Source organism: Vitis riparia, chromosome 14, assembly GCF_004353265.1.
Source record: "Vitis riparia cultivar Riparia Gloire de Montpellier isolate 1030 chromosome 14, EGFV_Vit.rip_1.0, whole genome shotgun sequence".
Taxonomy (NCBI): Eukaryota; Viridiplantae; Streptophyta; class Magnoliopsida; order Vitales; family Vitaceae; genus Vitis; species Vitis riparia.
Window position 1 is genome coordinate 3,043,874 of NC_048444.1, and position 22,044 is coordinate 3,065,917.

The following is a 22,044-nucleotide window of genomic DNA, read 5'->3' on the forward strand; positions in this document are numbered from 1 at the left end:
AAAACATAAAGCAATATATGAATGAGATTTTGTATTTTTAAAACTATATAGGAGCATGTTTTTAAAAATTATTTTTAAATTAAATAATAAAAAAAATAGTTTTCAAATAATTTTTAAAAATAAGTTTTAAAAAAATTAAATGATCATATTTTCTTTTATTTTTAAAAACTAGTAAAAATAACTATTACTTGTTTTTTAAAAATGACAATTTATTTTATTTTATTTTTAAAAATTATTTTAAAAAAATTATCGACTAAATAGTGTTATAAAATTTTAAAAACGTTTAAAAAAAACAAGAAACTAGTTTTAAATCATATAGTCAAACAAACTCATTTTGATAAATACTCAAAAATAAATAAAAATATATTTTTTTTATTAGAACGTATTTTGTCATGGTTAGCTCCATTAACATATTTTAAATTTAATATAAATACACTAAATCACTATTAATTTCAAATTTTATTGATTAATATATTTTATATACAAAATTATTTTTTAAAAATAAAATTTATTTTTGGAGAATTATTAAATACATATTTCAAATAATTTTCTAAGCCTTGAAGCTCTTAATGAAACTAACCCTTAAAAACTAATAGAAACCTTGCTAATAAAAACATTAATTAAAATCACCCAAAATAAGCTTTAAAAATGCTTTTATTAAAAAAAATAACGTTTAAATAAGAAAAAAGGACCCATTTAGCTCAACCCATCGCGAGTATATAAGAACCGGGCGATCAGGAAGGGTGTGCCTTGCAAATCGCAATTTCAGAAACATTGGGATGGCGCCGTTAAACTAGGTCCCTAATAACGCGCAGCGAATCTCGACAGTATCCACGCACCTTTTCTCTCCGGCGATTGAAGACTCCAGAATCTTCCCATCAATCTATCTCCATATACTTCCGAGTTTGTCAACGACGATGATGTCGCTCACTGAGCTTGACGACGACACTGTTCGCAGCATGTCAATCGGAGCCCTTTTTTCTGATTTCGTGAGTTTCTCTACTTGCAAGTTCTTTTTCTGCAATTAGTTTTGATTTTTTTTTTTTTTTTCAAATCAAAACTCAGTAGTTTGCCAGCTTCGGACCTCGTTTTTACCCTTGAAATCGTCTTCAGGTCGGAAAAATAAATTCTCTCGATTTTCATCGCACCGACGATCTCTTGGTCACAGCCAGTGAGGATGATTCGGTCAGATTGTATGATATCGCAAATGCCAAGTAAGTGCACTTTTTTTCTTTCTGATGGACAAGTTTGTGCTTTCAAATTCCACAATGGAAGATGCATAGTGGAGTTCTAGACTCGGGTTAACTTTGTATCTTGATTTGTATGCTAAATGTTGGAGTGCGGCGATATTGTTGTGTGTCTAATTTGAAAGTTTCATTTTTTTCAATATAATTACCCGGAGTAAGTGCTACAGCTTTTGTAGTACTTCGAGTATCGTCGTCCTCAAGGACTAGCTTGTGGAATTTGTCAATGCTATGATAAATAAATCACTTTTATTTAAATCCTAAAGCAAAAAAGCCAATATCTGAATTAACTTTTATGAAGTGAAACTAAGCGAAAGAAACTAAATTAATAACAAAATGAATATTAATTTTTAATTCAATTGATTCAAGTATTAGATTTCCCACAATCCAACTTAAGGTATAGAAATAGAGAAAACAAGAGTTTCTTTAAGTAGAGTGATCTTAGGTTTTTGGAATCCTTAACCGCTTGTGATCAACTTGTGCTCTATAACTCAGAATTGCATCTGAAACCTAATTTTTCATTTTTAAAATAAATTTCTAAAACCATCAAATGAATGAAATTAATTACCGATTTAAGGTTTGACTTTTTAACTCTTCCTACTTATTTTAGCTTTGTTTAGGGACAGATAACGATAGGGAAGACCAAGATAACTAATGATCAAAAGTAACCAAGAATCATAGTATCGAGTAATAACCTACTATATTATTCCCTAAACTAACTCACAAGGATAGGATAAAAAATTGATAAATTGTAACTCAACTATTAATTAATCTCATTGTTACAACAATTTACCCATTGCTCCTATAAGTTTCTAGCCTTTAGGTTTTCATGTTTCAAGCCCCGAGTTAGCTTTTTAGCGTCTCATGAGGGTGATGTCATATTCACAATCCATAATAGAGTAAAAATCCATGAATTGAATCAAAAGAAAATAAAAACAATATATTCAATAAAAAAGAAAAGAAACAAACCAAACTTCTCATCTTCTTTCCCACAAATTGTCAAACTTCCGACAAATCTCTTCAACCTAGAACTAAGAGAGTTTATATGGTAACTTAAATGACGTAACATGTGACACACTCTCATTGACCACTTATTACAAAGAAAAGTCATAAACAACCTAAGAAAACTTAAAAAAATTACGAGTTCCAAAAGAGTACGATGCATTTTGAATTGGATGGAGACATTTGAAACTCGTTTTGATGTATCTCGAAACTCAAAATCGATCACTAGTGGCTGAGTTCGAAATTTGGATGAGTTCCAAATCAATTTCGAACTCATAAGTGGGAGGAGAAGGCCCATTTCAAAATCAAGATGGTGAGTTTGAAATTCACAGGGAATTTCAAACTCACCCATTGCTATGCAAAAAGTCCATGTTTTCAGGTTTGAAATGTGTGCCTCTTGCTCAAAATAGATAGGGGGATTTGAACTTAGCTTATGCCAAAAGTCTCCTTGCATTCCTTTGAGTTTTAAATGGATGAAAACCATTTCGAATTCAAGTTACTAATTTCAAATTCAACTTTCTTCTCTAACCAATTTACTTCAAACGCGCATGACTTCCTCGTTTTAGCTTCGATTTGCACACCGTTCAAAGCATTGGATTCCTAACTTCCCGAGCTTCCGAACAATATATAGCTTGCCTAAAATGGACTTTGAGAAGTGCTCCAAGTTCCACCTCAAAGTCAGAATACATGTTGCTACCCAATTTTGAATTCCAAATTTCCATGCAAACTCAATGAATCTTGCTTCATGTCTCATTTCCCATGTTTGCATTGCTTCTTTCTTACTTCATAATGGTCATTCCTCATTTCCCTAACCTGGTCGTTAACTTCAAGGCCCCGTGGGATTAGTCGAGGTGCGCGTAAGCTGGCGGCCTGGACACGGTTATCAAAAAAAAAAAATGATATCCTTGTCTTACTTTTTCTCAATACAAGTTAAACTAATGGTTAAAGCCTTAACATTGATTTGGGTCAAGTGGATGATTTAAGTATCTTATGGTGCATAAATCATATCAAATATGTTCCATCGGAGTACATATTTTAGCTCCAATCAGGCCTGTTCTCCCCGGTCAGAATAGGCAAGTCAATTCCTTCCCTTAGAACCATACTTGAGAGTTTCCTACCTCATACGGCTTAGTAGTCATTTATTTTGGTGTCCCATTTTAATCTACCATATTTGAATGAGATTGCTTGTAAGAAATATCCTTTTTATTTCTCAGGTTAAGAAAAGGAGGTTAATTGCGATTACTAGTTCCTATGATTCGAATACACATCAATTCTCGGGCCCCGCCGTTGTCCGCTACATTCAAATGGGTCTAAGGTTGAATCAATTTGTTTAAACCAGGATCATAAGAAAGTGCATAGATATACTCCTGAAAGATAAGTGGATATAGGAAGCGTCTTGATGAGATCTATCTAGTTAAAAAAACACACCCACAAAGATACACTAGTACAGGACTGTAAGGATAAATAAAAATTCATGTTTAGTTAGGTTAACAATACTCATCGTATTCGTGGATGTATTTATGCCTTCTATATTAGGTCTATGTACAATTAAGTTAGACTAGTGGTAGAACAATGACTTTGATTACTTGGTTAGGACCATCCAATTCCATGTCCTTTACCTAAAATAAAAAATAAATAAGTTGGTTGGATACTTAGAAAATTTACACAAACATGACCAAGGGGTACTTGTTTAAGTATCCACAAACTACCATACATATATGACATTATGCTTGCTGTTGGCTTATGACTTGGGTTTATTGCAATAACATTTTAGATGTCTTGTTGGACCATTTGATGATATTGTTGTTTTGAGAATAATTGAAATAAAGAATTAGTCGATCAGCCAATGCCTTTGTTAAGCATGTGAAAAAGAAATTTGAAAAATGCTGTGAATTGAATTATGACAACTTAACTCCTGATTAAATTCAATAGATTTGTTTTTCATTTTTTTAAACCATTTTTCATAACCTTCAGGTTGCTGAAAACGACCTATCATAAGAAACATGGTGCTGATCGTATATGTTTCACCCACCACCCAAGCTCTGTTATATGTTCCTCAAGACACAATTTAGATTCTACAGGAGGTGAGGTTTTAGTTATAAAGTTGATTGTTTTGAGTCCTGATTCTATTGTTCTATGTGAGAAAATGGTGGAAACTGTTTATTTATGTTTCTCTTGCTAGAATCCCTACGATATCTATCTATGTACGATAATCGGTGCCTTCGCTACTTCAAAGGGCATAAAGAGAGGTTTGGACTCAAGATTTTATAAGTTTGTTTTCAATATTTGCAGTTTTCAATAATGGATGTTCAATATAATACAAAACTTGATCATTGATTATTTGCATTCATTTTATATGATCATATACCTTTGCACATGCATTCATATGTTTCTATGGTCTAATAATTCCATAGATTTATCTTCTTGAGTTTATAGGATGGACATATTGGAGTTTGAATGACACTGCGTAAATATGCTCAGACTCGTCTCTTGTGTTGCACACAGGGAAAAGCCTAGAGAGCAGTGCTATCAAAACTTGACCACACCAGCTGGTCGATTGGTGAACAGTATTTGCCCATCTCAGTTCTTCAATTGACTGTTTAGGAGTTAGAATTGACTGTCCTGCTGGAACCTGCTCATATTGGTTAAATCGTCTGGTATAAAGTATAAACAAAAATTGGTGAACTGCATTCTTAGGATAACAGTGTTCGTTTTTTAAAAATTACTCTTTCAAACCAAATATTTGTTTGAGCAGATACAACAAATTTGACACCTCAAACCACTAATCTGCTTGTTTTAAACTTCACCACATATTAGTATTGAGTCTCCATGTTCATATACCTACAATGGCACTTTTACTGTTAAGTCATCCAATAAATTGACTTGGCAGTTGAACTAGGACAATTAACCTGGGTTGTTGATTTCCAGTCTCTGTCTAATAACTCTTGTAGAGAGTTGTTCTGTACCCTCATTCTCCTCTTTTTCTTTGCTATTGTTAAATTTTATTTGCATTGCAAATGATACGGTTATTAAAGCTAGTAGAATATTTCTTATATCTTTTAGTGGACCCAAGTTTATGATGCTGATTTTTTGTCTAATATTTGTTCTCTGTAGGGTTGTTTCCCTCTGCATGTCTCCTATTAATGACAGCTTCATGTCTGGTTCTCTTGATCACAGTGTCAGGATTTGGGATCTTCGTGTAAATTCTTGCCAGGTTAGTGTTAGTTCTTACAAACTGAATGCAAATATAAGGTGAGGAATAACTAAAACACTCTAGGTTTTCTTTTTCCAGATGACTTAAAGGACAATTCACTGAAACTGGTATATGTGGTGCAAGAAATATAAGGCCAAATATCAGTTTGCATCTTGCTGGCTTGGACTTGATTTGTAAAGCTTAAAAGTTTATTCAATAATTTGTGTAGCAGCAGCAATTTTGGAAGTCCTATCACTTTTTATTGTAATTTTATTTTAAATTTTGCAAGATAAAATCTGCTAATCTTGTTTATAAATTTTGAGAGATTAATTTACTAAGATTGTTTAAGTAAAGCTCTAACAAACCCTCCCCCTAATCTGTGAAAACTTTAAGGAATAAAGAGAGAGAGAAAAAAAAAGCATAGTTTAAAGGCATTTTGACTATCTCATATTGAAAATGCAAATGTAAGCTACTAATGATTAAAATGACATCAAATTTCTGAACAGCAATTGGTATTAGCAAGGATTGAGATTTTACTTTATTAATATGATCATCTTTCAAAATTTTGTTTTAGGAGTAGCTTTTTGGTTTGACTGAATTGAAGAATGAAGTTTTCTGAAATACAATGCATATATTGCTACTGTCCAACAAAGCATGGGAAATTTTGGGAATACAGCAGAAAAGTTATTTGGAGTCAAAGATAAAATCATACTGATAATAATCATTATTGAACTAGCATTTGATATTGCTTTCCCGCTGTTACTGCTAGGAAATGATGATTAGAAGAACATATTGATGATAATCATTATTTCCTACCAATGATAAAGGAAGAAACAATCTCAAATCCTGGGACATGTATATTGAACTAAGGTCATTATAAACAATGGTATGTGAAAATTTGGGGTGAAAACATGCACCTGTATAAGTTTTGGGACTTAGGAGTTTGCTTTCAAAAAATTGGATCATGACTGCATCAGTGGGTCCTTGATATGTGATAGCTGACCAATTTTGTTTGCTTTGGACCCATCTTTAAAATTCCAGTCACTATTTACAATAATAACATACACATTGGTTTTTAACTAATAGAAGTTTTAAATAGGCGTACATTTCATCAACTAAACTTTCTTGCCACACCACAAATTAGTGATGCAAAACTGAAAGAGAGTAATTTCGATTTGGAGTTGGGTAGTTTAATATTGAAGTCATGCCATTTTGTACTCCTATCCGGGGAAAATTACATGATTGTGATTGTGCTTACTGTTATAGTTTTCAGGGGATTTTACGTCTACGTGGTCGACCTACTGTCGCATATGACCAACAGGGCCTTGTCTTTGCGGTGGCAATGGAAGGGGGTGCTATTAAATTGTTTGATTCACGTTCTTATGACAAGGTTTTTACCTAAAAGTATCAACTTTCATTTCACATTATTTTGTTGCAAGCTTGATTTTCATTTCAAATTTTGTAGGGACCCTTCGATACCTTTTTTGTCGGAGGAGATACAGCTGAGGTCTGTGATATTAAATTCAGCAATGATGGCAAATCCATGCTTTTGACAACCACAAACAACAACATATATGTTCTTGATGCATATGGAGGAGAGAAGGTTAGTCTATTTTGATGGTCTTCTTTGTTGGTTCATTGTCTATAAGGAAAAAAAAGGGATGTTGTAGTCTTCTTGTTGAAGCCAGTTGAGTGTATTGCTGTTCACTTGGCACCTTGCCTAATAAGTTTCATTATATTTTTTTATTGTGTTATTAGGGATATTATTGATAATGTTGTGAAGTCTAATATTTCCCCTGGTGCAGCGCTGTGGGTTCAGTTTGGAACCATCTCCAAATACAACCATAGAGGCAACTTTTACCCCGGATGGCCAATATGTGGTTTCAGGTATCTGAGCCTTACTCCATTTTATACTTGTCTTTTTGGAACCTAAATTGGTGTGATATCAAATTCAATAAGCATGAGGTCCTTGTTGTGAGGCTTGGGCATCACACCCCCTTAGGAGGATACACAAGGAGGAAATGGAGGAAGTATAAAGAAAGAAGTCAACTGGGAACATGGCCTAGGTCTCTCAGGATGCACATTTCATCACATAAGCAATTCCCTAATGATGGAGGGCCTCATTTAACTGGGTGATCAGCTTTGGGGTTGGCTGGTATGGGGACCAATGTAGACAATGTCCCTTGCCTCCACAGGTCTATATCCCATGGGTGTTGGCCTTTTTTTTTTCCTTTTTTGGTTTCCATTATTAACTGAGCCATCCAGGGTAAGAGAACTTGAATCTTTTCCTATTGGGTTACCTAATTGAGCTGCTGTTACCAAATAAGAAAAGAGCTGAAACAATGACCTCTGGGTGGTTCTCCTATATTTAACTAGCCTGTGTTTACAATAATGCAACCATTACAAATTAATTTGACTCCTGACCTTATGAAAATTAAAGATTCTTAATATGTTGATATATTGGTCTAGCAGTGACTAATATTGAAATACACCATATATCACCTTTGTTTTAAGAGATGATATGGGACTGGTTTGGGGTAATATTAACAATGCTTTTCATCACTTTGCATACAAGTCATCTGATGTACTGACATCTTGCAAGCATCATCATTTACCCAAAATATGTCTTTCACATCTTTGTGCTGAAAGTTACAGCTGTTAATTTCCTCAGCAGCTTACTTTATACAGAACTGATTCTTCTGATGAAGGAAGTTATCCTCTCTCTCTCTCTCTCTCACTCACTCACTAATGTTTATCTATTTGTTCAAGGTACATGTGACACTGAAATGTTAAATATTCTTGCTATGTCATCTGTTGTCTGCCTTTTTGACAAATATCCTCATATCTTCATCTATTGCAGTTCTAATACTGATAGTTAAATTACCTTTTTTTGGTGAAGTCTGTCTTTCACAAACTTCTGTTTGTCTTAAGACTTTTTTGTTCAAGGCACGGCTTACAGTAGCATGTTAAACATTATTTCTGATGCAATATGTTTTCTGCTCTTTTGATAAACATCCTTGTCTCTTTTTCTATTGCAGTCTAATTGATGGTTAAATTATTTTTAGTTGATGAAACTTGCAAGTTTTGACTTATATGAGACTTCCCATGTTGATGTTCTCTTTTCTGTTTGGAAGCTCGGAACTGATTTTTAGTTTGTTTTTTAAAGGCTCAGGTGATGGAACCTTGCATGCCTGGAGCATCAGCATGCGACATGAGGTACCATTCTATTTTATTCCTTTCTTGTATCAAGCTTTTTTTTTTCATTGCTTGTTTATCAATAGAAATCTGGGACTTTATTCATAAAAAAAAAAATCAATAGCAATCTGGGAGTGTGTTCTGGTTTGGGCTTTACCGTCTTATCTGAAAAGCAATGACACCCATCCCAAGCCTGTTTCTAAATTTATCCTTCATTTAGGCAGTCACTCAAACCCAGCTAGTATATTGCTGGATTGGTGAAGGATTAGTGCCAATGCATCTGGTTATAGGGCTTTTATTTTTATTTATTTTTTATCTTTTGGTACAGTGCTAGAACTTAATCATTAGATGAACAAGTTGATATGTTGTCTTCTATGATACACCAATTGAACTCTAGGGGCATCCCTTGGGTGATTCAATTGATGGGTCCAGGCCTTGCAGCCTTGCTGAGTTTCAACTGGGCAATGAAAACCATGCCTAAAAGATTACCTGGCATTGGTGTGTGAAGGCTTATTCACAAATAATTGTAAGTAGGTTGAAACCTATGCTCCAAAGCATCTCACCGGGCAACATCAAAATATATTGCCCTAATCCTTGTCCATTCTTAAGGGTTCGTACTAAACACAGGCACCAGAGTTTCTTTAATATTTCCAAATTGACTGCACTGGTTATGTTTCTTTAATGTTCCAGTAGGGTTGATTGGCATTGAATGTAAACCAACTTACTGATTGTTCTTAGGTTCTCACCGGATGCTTTTGAATAAATCGTTACTGTTCAAAACTGAGAAATATGTGACATATACTTCTACTTCTAATAATTGGTTTTAATCCATGAACATAGGTGGCATGCTGGAACAGCAACATAGGAGTTACATCTTGCCTGAAGTGGGCTCCTCGCCGAGCCATGTTCGTGGCTGCATCCACTGTACTCACCTTTTGGATACCCAACGCCTCAAAATCAACTGCAGACCCCAGTAGCACAGATCCTGAAGCTGGACCTCAATCTGAACATATTTCTCAATGAAAATCCCTCATATATTTCATCTTATTAGTTTAAATTAACTGCAGCTGTCTTGTGATAACAAAATCTTAACTTAATGTGTAATTTAATTATCTTAAATATTTCTAATCTTGAGGATTTATGAGCCTTAATATTTTCAATACGATATATACACAAAGGTCACCTGATCCTCAATAATCCTTTCATCTTTTAAAATAATCCAAAAATATCTACAGATCATTCTTTTCTTCCCGATCTCATAGTTTCTGTGTCTTTTTATCCTTAATCTTCATATTTTCTGGGCAATTTGAGTGTTTCATAATCTTTCTGTGAACATGCCCATAGAGGAGATACTACTATGAACGAATCAGAGTTGTATCATAAAGGTTTTTTTGAAAGAAGGATAATTCAGTGATTGATTGATAATAATGAAGAAATAAGTAGAAAATGACAAATATTAAGAAGGAAAAATGTTAAGAATTTTATTTTTATTTTTTTCTGAAGAAGTAATGGGGAATGTATTTATAAAAATTGGAAAATACTAGATATTTTCTAACAATTTCTCTACTTGATGTGCTACTAATTTGTTCTTGAATGTATAGAAAGTTATAGTATAATAATGATGTGAAGAAAGTGAAAGATATGATGATATATGACAAATTGATATAAGTACATAGGATGAGAAAAAGAACCGATCTATTAAAAGAGTGGTTCTCTTAGAACTAGCAACTAAGTTAGATCTATAATCATCGAGGGGGATGAGTTAAGCCCACAAGGGTATCATCTCCAAGGTAACCTAACCTTTACGATTGAGATCCCATGAAAAAGGTTGGTTAAAACAATTCATACTCCATGACTTGTAAGCAGCATTAATTTTGAGGGGGGAGTCTCTTCCCTATTCGTATGATGATAGTGCTACCAATGTGATATTAGGAAGGGTTTTCCCATGAGTGAACCTACGATAAAAAGTGTTGCAAGGTATAGGTCACATGTACCCATAGAGGACTTATGAGAGTTGTCGTAAAACTACAACCATGGGATTGGACTATTTCATATTAACTCTTATGAGAATCAAGATACTAATGTATGACCATTAATAGGACTAACTCATTTAGAATCAAATCTCGTATTGACATGTACAAGTTTGATTTGAGGACCAAGTTTAAGACATGGTTTAATCCTTGAATAGAAATTATCAATACTAGGTATTACATGATATAAAGTTATCCAATTCTCTTCTTTAATTATGTATTTTCTTTATTGTTATATATAAAGTTTTAAACTTTATGATGGTTGAATGGGCTTCTCTAGTAAGGTCTGATCCAATTCAGTCTTTGGTCATCTTTTCCACTCCATTTGTGTCTGAATAAAGAGAGTAGATGTTCAAGATATTTTCTGCGGGGGTGTCCATGTGAAAGAAAATGTTGATATTAAAGACAGTTTATGTATTTCAAACTTTTTATTGATATGAATAGCAGTGGGTGCTAAACTATTACAGAGATGCAAGTAGTTGAACACAATTCTACTAACTTAATAGCCAAATAGGATGGGATGTACATGATCCAACGCACCAAGCCCCAACTGGATACGTCTACCATAACAAAACCAGCCTATGTTTCGAATTGAACCAAACTAACGGGGCCGTCTTTTAGGGCAGGGCCCTTTCCCATCCGATCCACTACATCCTTCAACGGCGAGGACTCCAATACTCGTTGAAGGTAATCCCATGCACACGACAACGCCGACAATCCCGTCGCTCCCAAGGTCTGGGACGTGATAAAGCCGCTCACAGCAAGCCCGACGACGACAGCCGCCGGGACGAGAACTGGACTGAATATCAGGAACAGCGGGGTGGCGACGGCGAGCCCAACCATGCTGGCAGCGAAGGTCAGGCCAGCGAAGAGGAGGAGGGTGCCGCCAGTGGGAAGAAGTGTGATGAGTGCTAGAACTTGGGAAATTGAAAGGCCGCCTCTCTCATGGTACTGTGACTGGATTTCAACTTCGTACGTTGGTGGGCTATCAGCCATGGGTGATAATGGAGGTTTGGATAGAGCGGTGGTGGGGTAGCGGCTATATATGGGGCAGTGGAGGTGACAGGTGGCGGAAGGCGGCAATGATAGGGCTTGCATGGGAGACAAGTATCAATTTTGGAGGGGGTTTGCCGCCGCCACATTCTTTCGTCGCTATTCTGTAGGTTGGATAGGCTTGCATGGGAATCCATATTTGCTTAAATTCAGCTAATGGGCTAAACTTCAAGCTTGGCAAAGAGGTTGAACGTTCAATTATAAAATCAACATACATAAAGTCTCTACTCAGATACCAAATACCACACCCCATACGAGTACATTAAAGAAAAGCCCATATACAAACAAAACTCATTCTCAACTCTCCTACAGCCCAAACCCACATCAAAGCCCAAAAGGCCCAAGCCTAGTAGCCGAGTTTTCTAATGGGCCCGCCTTCATGGGCTTGCTTCTGGATCCCCTGCCCCAAACCCTTGGTCTTCTCCCCCAATTTATCCATCGCACTCCGCAAGTACCCAGGCAGCGGAGCGGCAGCTTGTCGGAAAGAGTTCACTGCAAATGACAGCGACGACAGTCCCGTCACTCCAAAAGCTCCCGACGTAACAAAGGAGACAACGGCAAGCCCGATGGCTATGGCAGCAGGGACTAAAACCGGGCTGAAGATCAGGAACAGAGGGGTGATTACAGCGAGGCCTAGTGCGCTGCCGGCGAAAGTGAGGCCGGCGAGAAGCAGCAGAAAACCGGCGAGGGGGAGGAGGGCTATGACCGCTAGAACCTGGGAGGTTGATGGGCCTTTCTGGGGAAGGAGGGTCTTGATACCAGCATTGTAAAGGTGTTGTGGGTGAACCTGAAGCTGATGGGGTTGGGGGCGGTCGGCCATGGATGATTATGAGATTGAAGAGAGGAGTGAGAGGAGGGTTGAAGTGGGTATGATTTATGGATGAGGAGTCAGTGCAGGGTGATGACGTGGTGGGAAGGTGGTGATGAGGGGCTTTGCATGGGAGCCAGGTATGCGTGTTTGTACCACATGGCAAGACATCTTTGCCACGTTTCTCTTGTGCTCATCTGCAGTACCAACCATTAGGTTTTCGAAGTGGGCTTTGGGTATTATTATGTGATCTTTGGTTGTAAAAATAATAATAATAATTAATTAATAAATAAATAAAATGATATTTTTTAAGTTTGGATAGTATGGTTAAAGGTGAAAAAAAATATTAAAATTAATTTTAATTCTAAAAAGTAATTGAGGAAAATAAAATAAAATTTTAAAATTATATTAATAAATTATTTTTATATGTTATTTAAAATATAATTTTTGTAAGAAAATTATAAAAAATATTTAATGCAAAAATTATAATTATTAAAAATTATAGACATTTTTAATGATTTTTTAAAATAATTTATTAAAAAATTAAAACACGCCTAAAAATACGATCTCAAATAGATATATATATAATCTTGGAATTATACACATATAATGCAAAATTTTCAATATAAGTTAATTTAACACTTTCAATTATTTCTTAATTCTATAAGAATAAACACCAACAAACATCTAAACCTTTTTGAAGATCTAAGCCTTATGAAAAAATTGTCTATCTAATATTGTCCTTTGTCCCTAATTCCTAACACAAAGTATTTTGTTTCGGGCCTTGGAAATCTTTTACATTTATTTTAAAAATAATGTATTTAAAAAAAAAATCAGACAATCATTAACAATAAAAGATTTCCATGTGTTATTTTTTATTTTTTAGATTTTAAAAATTGTTTTCTAGTAATGTTTCCAACAATAGGCATTCCCAAATTCTAATCTAAAAGGTCTTAAAGGTGTGAGCGATGATGAAAATTGAAATGACGTGTCATCAAATATTGCAAAAGACTGCTGATTAGTTCATTAAAAATTTGAAACTAAATGAAAATAAACATATTATATTATTATTTTATGTCTCAAAGCAAACACGCGTACAGCAAAATGAAACCTAGCCATCTATTCTCCAACGTAGAAAATGAAATACAACCACAGAGCACCCCAGGGCCCAAATGCTTGACGTCCCACGCCCAGCTCAAAGCCCAATTTGTATTCGTTTTGTCGGCTTGCCCCAGCCTTCATGGGCCTGACTCTGCAACTCCTGGCCCATTTCCTTCGTTTCTCGGCCCAGTTTGTCAGTCACCCTCTGAAAATAATCCGGCATCCCAGCCGCCAATTGCCGGAGATAGTTCAGGAACCACGACAGCGACGAGAGGGCTGTTACTCCTAAAGCTCCAGACGAGAGAAATCCGGTGACGGCGAGGCCGATCCCTATTGTCGCTGGAACCAGAACGGGACTGAAGAGGAGGAAGAGTGGGGTGGCGACGGCGAGGCCGACCATTGACCCCACGAATGTCAGGCCGGATAGAAACAGCAGGGTGCCTCCTAGAGGGAGGAGGGCTATGACAGCTAGGATTTTGGAGGCTGATGGGCCTTTCTGCTCATCACGTTCAGCCATGGTGATTTGTACAGAAACGGAGAGAAATGGGTTTGGCGAGGGAGAGCGGTGGAGTGGTGGGAGATATAAAGAGGAGGGTGACAGGAAAAGCGGTGACAGGTGTTGGCGAAGGTGGTGACAGGTGGTCTGCATGGCGAACAAGTATCAGCGTTTGGAAAGGAATCAATTGCGTGTCGCAGCTTTCTTGTTTCTTTGCGCCTTTCCCCCGGAAACAAACAGCAGGCTAAGAAGCTGGTTTTAGAGCCTGGAAAGAGGTTTTGGGCTGATTTTGTACAGACTTGCCCCGCTAAGCTGTTCTCTTCTGAGTTAGAGCGGAAAAGAACCACTGAACGTTATTCTTAAGTTATAACCATCTTTTAAAATTATTTATATTATTAAAAACATAAATAAAGTAATTTTTATTAATTTATTTATATGAGAAGACTAATTTTGAGTTCCAGATATCAATTTTTTTAGAAATTAAGTGTTTACTAAATTCATTTTAAAATTTTTAAAAATCACTAAAAGTGATTTTCAAATTTAAGAGAATTATTGCTCTTGCTAACACCATGGGCTCCATGACATGATAATGTGCAACCCCTGGTTGCAATGGCACGGAAACAGCTGCCCCTCCTAACTGCAACACAAGGAAGCAATGCTTTGTGCAATATGAGGCGTCTTGACACAATGGTGTAATACATTACGCATGGAGATGACAAGCTATACACATAACGTCATAGCTCGTTGTTGCACCAAGGTAGGATTTAGACGTGACTTGGTGCCATTGTTATAGACATGGTGGTGCATGGTTGATAGGAGGTAGAGTGAGGGACATGACATGGGTGTGACATGTTGACTCTTGTGGCCTACAAGCATAGCATGACCTTGCAATGGGTTAGTCCATGGCTGCCTAGACAAAGAAGACAACGTGGATGCGCCATGGGTACCTAGACATGGCTCAAAGGGTAGGCATCAGTGTGTAGGGTGAGGCACATTACTGGATTAAAAATGGATTGAGAGGCTAGGACAAGGTGTTTGACATGGGTTGCCTTGTAACACTGATGGGGTTGGACATGACTCTTAAGCTAACTTGATGAAAGAAAGGCTACTGAGCTAAGTTGAAAGGGTGGTTATATGGCACCCATTTGGAAAAGACACCATTAGCAACAAACACTAGTTCAACAAAGAGCCATCAAGTGAAGGCTTTGTTGATATGGGCTATGTGAAACATGAATAGGCACCTTAGGCTAAAGAGGTGTGCTCAATTGGGTGGTTTTGAGAGTTGTATAACCATCACCCCAAACAAACAGCTTGTTTGAATTCAAAATTTAAAGATGCTGAAGCCTGGTATAAAAAGGCTCTTGCAATAGAGAAAGGGGATAGAGATGTTGATCAGGTTGTATGTGGGGTTTGATTCTCTGACTTAGGCAAAAATTTTAAGTGTTGGAACACAAAATTTTGTAACCTTCTAATTATTTGGGTAATACAAGTTGAGAAGATTTCTTGTATCCTATTATATTGGTTCTTATTGTGTTGTTTGTGCGACTTAGTTCCATTAATTGTTTATGATAAGAAAAAATATGAAGATCTTTATCATGGTGTAAGACCTATTTTAAGGGTATGACAATTATTTTACATCTTAAACTTGAATGTTTAAAGTGCAAATAATTCAAATAATCATATTGTAATTGAAAAATTACTAAGTAGCAAATTCTTGTTTGAGTAAGTAAAATATATTTTATTTCTTATAACTCAACTTTATTCTTTATTTTTTAAAAAAAAGGAAAAAAAAAAGTAACATATCAACCACTTTCCTATTAACCATATAACTTCAAACTCAAACAATTCAAATAGTAACTGATTTTTAACATTTAGATAGTGTACCAAAATAAAAGTCTAAATTCAAAAATCTCCATCTTAACCATTGGTCTTTGTCTAAAACAAGAGTACTTAAAAAATAGTCAATAAAAAGAAATGAATTCAAAGCCCAATAAGGAATGTTGGTATGGTTTCATGTTCAAAATTTTCAAATATAATTTTAATATATATATATATATATATATATATATATATAGATAGATAGATAGATGTATATCTCAAATAATATTTAGTGAAACTTTAAAAATAGGTAGGTAGCTTCAAATTTATTCATTTTGAAGATAGATAGAACCAAGTAACCTCTAACCAAACTCTTATTAGGGAGTTAGGTTGAATGCAATTATATTCCTCACAAAGGAATGTAAAAGTCAATAATAATATTTTGGTTGACTATGACCAAACAAATAAAAGTTAGACAATTACATACCATTTTATTCGAACTTACAAAAAATATAATATTTCCATATTTTTCTATTATAAATAATTAAAATAATCTCACATATTTTTCATGCAAAATGTATTTGATTCATATAGAGAAAAAAACATTTTATATAATTCAAAATAACATATAGAAAAAAAAATTGTTTTTTAGAAAATCCATCATAATTCTATTACCTAAAAAAGGCACTCAAAATTATGAAGAATTTAAATCTTGTAGAACCTACTCCTCACTTAAGTCTTAAAATGGATATGGATGTTTTTCTCTGATTTCCTCCTCTAATTTTCAAGTAATCTCTTGAATATTATAATTGCTCTACCGAACCTTTACTAACTTGATAATAACATAAAGTAATATTTTGTTCATCATATCTATAATTTGAATGAGTACTTCTTAATAAATCAAATCAACTAAATTCGAATAAGTTTTAACTTCTCAACATGAGAGGAATTAAAAACATAATTCTTCATAGTCAATATGGATTACATTATAGATCCTAGACAAGCTTAAAGATAAGGCTATTTTATAGGTCAAATGTCTACTCTTTTAAGATTTTAAACCATCCTACAACCAAGGACTAGCTTCCTTTTAACTAAGGACTAAATTTCCTTTTCCCATTCAATCTCATTACAAACTTTATAGGTGAAATTTTTAAGAAAACATGATTACCAATCTCAAATTTCAAATATTGCTTGTGATTATTAGCATAATTCTTTTGTAATGAACTCAAAGCCCAATAAAAAATATTGATACAATTTCATAGATCAAAATTTTCAAATATAATTTCAAATCGAAGATATAATTTAATAATTATTTTCATAAAAATCTTTAAGTTTAAACATTACAAGACATTCAAAAATTTTCAATCAACATTTTTATAGTTTTGTCAATAACAATTTTATTTCAAATTAAAATCAAATAATTTTAAAATATTTTTATTAAATAGAAGTCTAAATTAGAATCCTAATAAGGAACTCCCACATAAGTATTATTTGTTTTGAGTTCAAGGAGTTCTCACATATATCGATTATGGAATCAAACAAACTTTTACATTATGTCAAAAATATACTTTACTATCATTTGTAATAATTTACTTATTCTCATATATAAATATTGTTCGTAATATAGATATTATTTACTCTAAAATCATGACTTTGAAATGGATCCACATGGTTAAGTAAATAGAGCTCTTTTCGGTATCTAATGTGAAATATCATATAAAAACTACTTTTAAAAATTATTGTTAAAATTTGCATTTTAAAAACTATTGTTAAAATTTGCATTTTAAAAACTATTTGCAAAAAGCCCCCAACACACTCTAAACATGGGACATGTGGCTTGCTCCATGTTCCCGTTGATGGCTAAGTACCGGATTTTTATTAAAATGCATTTTTTTAAATATTTATTAAAATAAAATAGTTTTAAAACTGTTTTTAACTTGATAATTTTTTTTAAGGGCATTTGAAAATAGTATCGAAATTAAACCACATAACGGCCTCCCCCACCTATAAAAACCGCCTTACTATGGGCCCGCTGTCATGGGCCTGCTTCTGCATCTCATGTCCCATTTCCTTCATTTTCTGGCCCATTTTATCAGTCACAACTCGCAAACGCTTCGGCAACGAATCAGCGGCTTGCCGGAGATAATTCAACAACCATGACAGCGACGAAAGCGCCGTCATTCCGAAGGCTCACGACGTGAGAACTCCGGTGACGGAGAGGCCTATCCCGATAGCCTCGGGGACCAGAACGGGGCTGAAGATGAGGAAGAGCAGGGTGGCGACGCGGGCCAATCATTGATCCAATGAAGCTCAGGCCGGAGAGAAGGAGCAGGGTGCCGCCGACGGGGAGGAGAGTGATGATGTTAGGACTTTGGAGGCTGATGGGCGTCTCTGGTCACCACCTCGAACCATGGGGATGCGTAGAGAGAAAGGAACAGGTTTGGAGCGAGTGAGAGGGACATAAAGAGGAGGGGGAGAGGGGGGTGATGACAGGTGTCGATGAGGGGTTTGCATGAGGAACAAGTTTCAACGTGTGGGAAAGAACATCAATTACATGCCAGACTACTCTTGTTTTCTTGCGCAGTTTCCATGAAAACAAACAGCAGCCCTTAGAAGTTGGTTTTGGGCCACAAAACGGACGCTAGGAAGTGGTTTTGGGCTGACATTAGACGTGGCCCCCTAAAAGTAGATGTCAGACAGGCCACGTTCAATTTTCACTTTCCCCACATGATATTATTAACACCACCCTTACATTTCCTAAAAGAAAGTTGGTTCATAATTCATTTATTTTTTTTAATCAAAAATATAATCATAGTGAAAAGGATTAGTTAGTACTCTAATCATTTCAATAAAATAACTACTGGTATTATCCATAGCTAAAAAGATGTTGGAATAAATGTCTTTAAAAGCTAATTAATTGAGACTATTCGAAATGGTTTAAGTAATGACAATCTTTTATATAGATTTGGTGAATACTTTACGATGAACATAATAATCCTTATAAATATAACAAATTCTGTCAATTAGGGTTTAGAGTTTAAAATTTAGAGTAAAACAATATAATGCAAAATTATAATACTTAGAGTTAAAATAATAGCTCGTATTGTAAAAGTCAAAAGTGTGAAGAGGTAAACAAACATCAATAGTTCAACAAGGCAATTGTATAATTAACTTATTATGAGTTATGAATTAACCCGCTAATCATCAGTAATTATGAATTTATCCAATTCAATAAATGCATTTTTGAACGAGGATTTTGATTTCTAATGGACCAAATAATAGACTAAAGAAAAATAAAAATAATTATAAAAACAAAAACAAAAACAAAAAACCCAACACATCTCATGATGTAAACCCAAAGATGATTACAAAAGAGAATATCATTGTCCTCTCATTATGGAGAAGTCTGTAACCGAAGCATTTTTTATATGGGTTCACATGAGTGAGCCAAAATTGATAAAAGATTTGGTCAATAAGTAACAAAGAAAATGAAATTTTCATTACTAATGTGATAATAATGTTTGGTGTGTTATATATGTCTCGAGACAATGTCCCAAAAATGAGCCAATTATGATACCATGAGGGCTCCTTTTCTTTTGTACTTTTTCTAATTTATATACATCAATGATTAGAGTTTTAGCGGTGGTTGGAGGCCTAGGGGCACGGAGAAGAAATTATTATACCTTTTCTTAAATTTCGGTTAAATATATCTAACCTTTATCAATTTAAAATTTTGTTATATATATATATATATATATATATATATATATATATATATATATATTTATTTTCATTTTTATTTTCACTACCCTCTTCTTTAACTCAAAATAAATAAATTGTATGATAAAATTTGGACTTATAAGAATTAGATGTATTTAGGAGATAAATAAAATCAACCCTAATTTTTTTAACCTAATGATAAATATGAATCAAAATCTTCAACTACCCGTTCCGAGTTAGACAGCTGAGCTCTCAATAAAAGTTTTAAACTCATCATTTACATACGTATGGCTACATGGGATATATACCAATTGTATAAAAATGAATGATGAGGAGAGATGAGAGGAGACCACCTTCTCTTTAAAAAAGGCTTTTATGCATATATAGAAATATATCATTCTCTTTCAGCTGAGGAAAGGCTCAATTTTGAAGACGTCCAATCAGTCAATCAAGATTGTAGCACTGCAGTGGAGGTGTTGAGGGCGATCTTTTGGGCGGTTGGGGATGGCCCAGGAAGTGGAGAAGGATGGATGTGACCCATTCTCAAATGGGCAGAAGAAGACTGAGCGAAGACCCAGCAGGAAACAACTAGCTAGGACCCCTTCATCTTTCTGCACTTCACACGTCTTGAATACTTTCCATGTGTGCCACTGCGCGTGCATCTTCCTGCATGACAATATTCCGAGACATGTAGCATATTTTATGTCATTCCTTTCAATAATTTTCCGCCTCTCCCCTTTCCTTGTCCCCCAATTATCTATTTTTTTTTTCCAGATGATTTTCTTATATCTTCCCATTTTCTTCATCTTACATTATCCTTCTCTTGTCATTCTTAATCCTTTTTAAGCATTTTAAATCCAAAATCTATCCGTTAATTACTAGCAATTTTCGGTCTCTTGACCTGTCTTGGAAAGAACATGCCTAGCAGAAAAGGTGGTGCATGTGCGTAGGCGCACATGCGTGTGACTCTTCTTTCTTCACTTTCTGATACGGTTGTCTTCTCTAATTCACTTTTCTGCAACCCAAAAGAAGATCATGTCTGATGATGAAAGATTGTCTGGTAAGAAAGTTTTTAGTACATGGGTTTTCTCTGAATCCATGTAATTCAATAGAAAGACATGAAACAGTACTGGTGGGAATTGAATCAGTTGTTATCATGAAGAGATTGGGGCCGTGCTTACCGAAGATGTGTGAGAAGGGTACTGATAAATAGTGAAGAGTGGGGGCTTGGGTGAAGAGATAAAGGTGAAAAATCCATTTATGATATGCTTTGGAATTAATAATTCTGTAGGTGCACGTACCCTCACATGGGAAAACACTGCCTCCATGGATCCTATATCCCTATAAGAGTGTAGGCTTCTGTTGCAGCCCACTGTTTCAGACAATGACAATGATATGATGCAGAGAGAGAGAGAGAGGAGGGGAGGGGAGGGGGAGGGGGGGTGGACTAATCCTGAAGCCTCACAAAGCAACAGAACATGGTTAAAAAACATAAAAAAAAAAAAAAAAAAAAAAAGGCAGTATTCAAGCAAGAAAAAGTCAACAAATTTACAGTGTCACTTTCCTTGGAAAAACAAGGAGAAAAAGAACAGAAGCAAAGATGAAAGAATCATTAATGAAAGCTTGAAAACTGATGTTAAAAAGCCTACAGATCTCCCACCAGATTTCATGTGTTCACACTTGAGCTTGTGACTAGCCAGTTTTCCTACAAACTAGGCCTTCATATCAACTTAACTACTGACTTAACTACCCATCACTTCATTTTTTTGGAGGATTATGAAATTAATTAAGTAAGAAGCAGTGCCATTTGTACTTTCCTTTGCTAATTTCTAATGGACTACATGGATATATGAACATGGGAAGGGGGCAGTGGAACACGGATTATACTAGTCAATAACATTAGCTACCAAATAATTAAAATTAATGTTAATTCATGTAAAGGTCAAGTTGTAAACCAATGGGGTCTTTTCCATGTGGCAGTTTTAACTAACAAGACCCTAATTAGGATTAAAAAGTAGCGGTTAATGGCTTTATGAACAGCCAATTAAAGAAAGTTGGTCTCTCAGTTTGGTGGTTGCATATATAATAATTTGATGAAAGTTAGGTTGGTAGTCTAAGAATTAAACCTTAATTAATTCTAGCATCTTTGAATAAACTAAAGTATGATCAATTATATTTTATATGTATGGTTCGATGGAGTATATGATGGATTGATGCTCAGCTCTGATTGACTCCCAAGAGTGTATTGATATGGTTGGTATGAACCATGAACTAAAGAAATTCTTTCTCAATGGATTAAGAGTTAGAAATTCCTTATTTACATGTTTAAACAATTGATCATATCAGAAGCAAGAAAAGGCAGTAGGTAAGAACCCAACACAAGA

General features: G+C 35.0%; 4 protein-coding genes across 4 annotated transcripts; 1 reads left to right on the forward strand and 3 right to left on the reverse strand.

Annotated features, from left to right (window-relative positions):
- The first annotated feature begins 730 nt into the window (after nucleotides 1-730).
- On the forward strand, nucleotides 731-9,791 carry LOC117929483 (protein ANTHESIS POMOTING FACTOR 1). The gene is made up of 10 exons (XM_034849783.1): nucleotides 731-989; nucleotides 1,114-1,214; nucleotides 4,221-4,330; nucleotides 4,429-4,495; nucleotides 5,361-5,460; nucleotides 6,713-6,829; nucleotides 6,905-7,042; nucleotides 7,245-7,326; nucleotides 8,606-8,655; nucleotides 9,475-9,791. Exons 1-10 carry the CDS (start codon nucleotides 918-920, stop codon nucleotides 9,655-9,657), a joined length of 1,020 nt encoding a protein of 339 aa, XP_034705674.1. The 5' UTR covers nucleotides 731-917; the 3' UTR covers nucleotides 9,658-9,791.
- A 1,282-nt stretch (nucleotides 9,792-11,073) lies between these two features.
- Nucleotides 11,074-11,766, reverse strand: LOC117931149 (oleosin 16.4 kDa-like). Its single transcript, XM_034852052.1, has one exon. The coding sequence runs from the start codon at nucleotides 11,760-11,762 to the stop codon at nucleotides 11,244-11,246; it is 519 nt and encodes a 172-aa protein (XP_034707943.1). The 5' UTR covers nucleotides 11,763-11,766; the 3' UTR covers nucleotides 11,074-11,243.
- Nucleotides 11,767-11,851: 85 nt separating this feature from the next.
- On the reverse strand, nucleotides 11,852-12,670 carry LOC117931295 (oleosin 5-like). Its single transcript, XM_034852236.1, has one exon. The coding sequence runs from the start codon at nucleotides 12,535-12,537 to the stop codon at nucleotides 12,064-12,066; it is 474 nt and encodes a 157-aa protein (XP_034708127.1). The 5' UTR covers nucleotides 12,538-12,670; the 3' UTR covers nucleotides 11,852-12,063.
- An 896-nt stretch (nucleotides 12,671-13,566) lies between these two features.
- On the reverse strand, nucleotides 13,567-14,343 carry LOC117931101 (oleosin 18.2 kDa-like). The gene has a single exon (XM_034851974.1). The coding sequence runs from the start codon at nucleotides 14,273-14,275 to the stop codon at nucleotides 13,721-13,723; it is 555 nt and encodes a 184-aa protein (XP_034707865.1). The 5' UTR covers nucleotides 14,276-14,343; the 3' UTR covers nucleotides 13,567-13,720.
- Between the last annotated feature and the right edge of the window lie 7,701 nt (nucleotides 14,344-22,044).

Bases quoted from the DNA above. Each gene is read 5' to 3' on its own strand.
- LOC117931149 (XM_034852052.1), bottom strand. From the start codon at position 11,762: ATGCAAGCCCTATCATTGCCGCCTTCCGCCACCTGTCACCTCCACTGC.
- LOC117929483 (XM_034849783.1), top strand. From the start codon at position 918: ATGATGTCGCTCACTGAGCTTGACGACGACACTGTTCGCAGCATGTCA. The intron at 1,215-4,220 runs GTAAGTGCACTT...CATAACCTTCAG, and splicing joins TATGATATCGCAAATGCCAA to GTTGCTGAAAACGACCTATC. The intron at 7,327-8,605 runs GTATCTGAGCCT...TGTTTTTTAAAG, and splicing joins TGGCCAATATGTGGTTTCAG to GCTCAGGTGATGGAACCTTG.
- LOC117931101 (XM_034851974.1), bottom strand. From the start codon at position 14,275: ATGCAGACCACCTGTCACCACCTTCGCCAACACCTGTCACCGCTTTTC.
- LOC117931295 (XM_034852236.1), bottom strand. From the start codon at position 12,537: ATGGCCGACCGCCCCCAACCCCATCAGCTTCAGGTTCACCCACAACAC.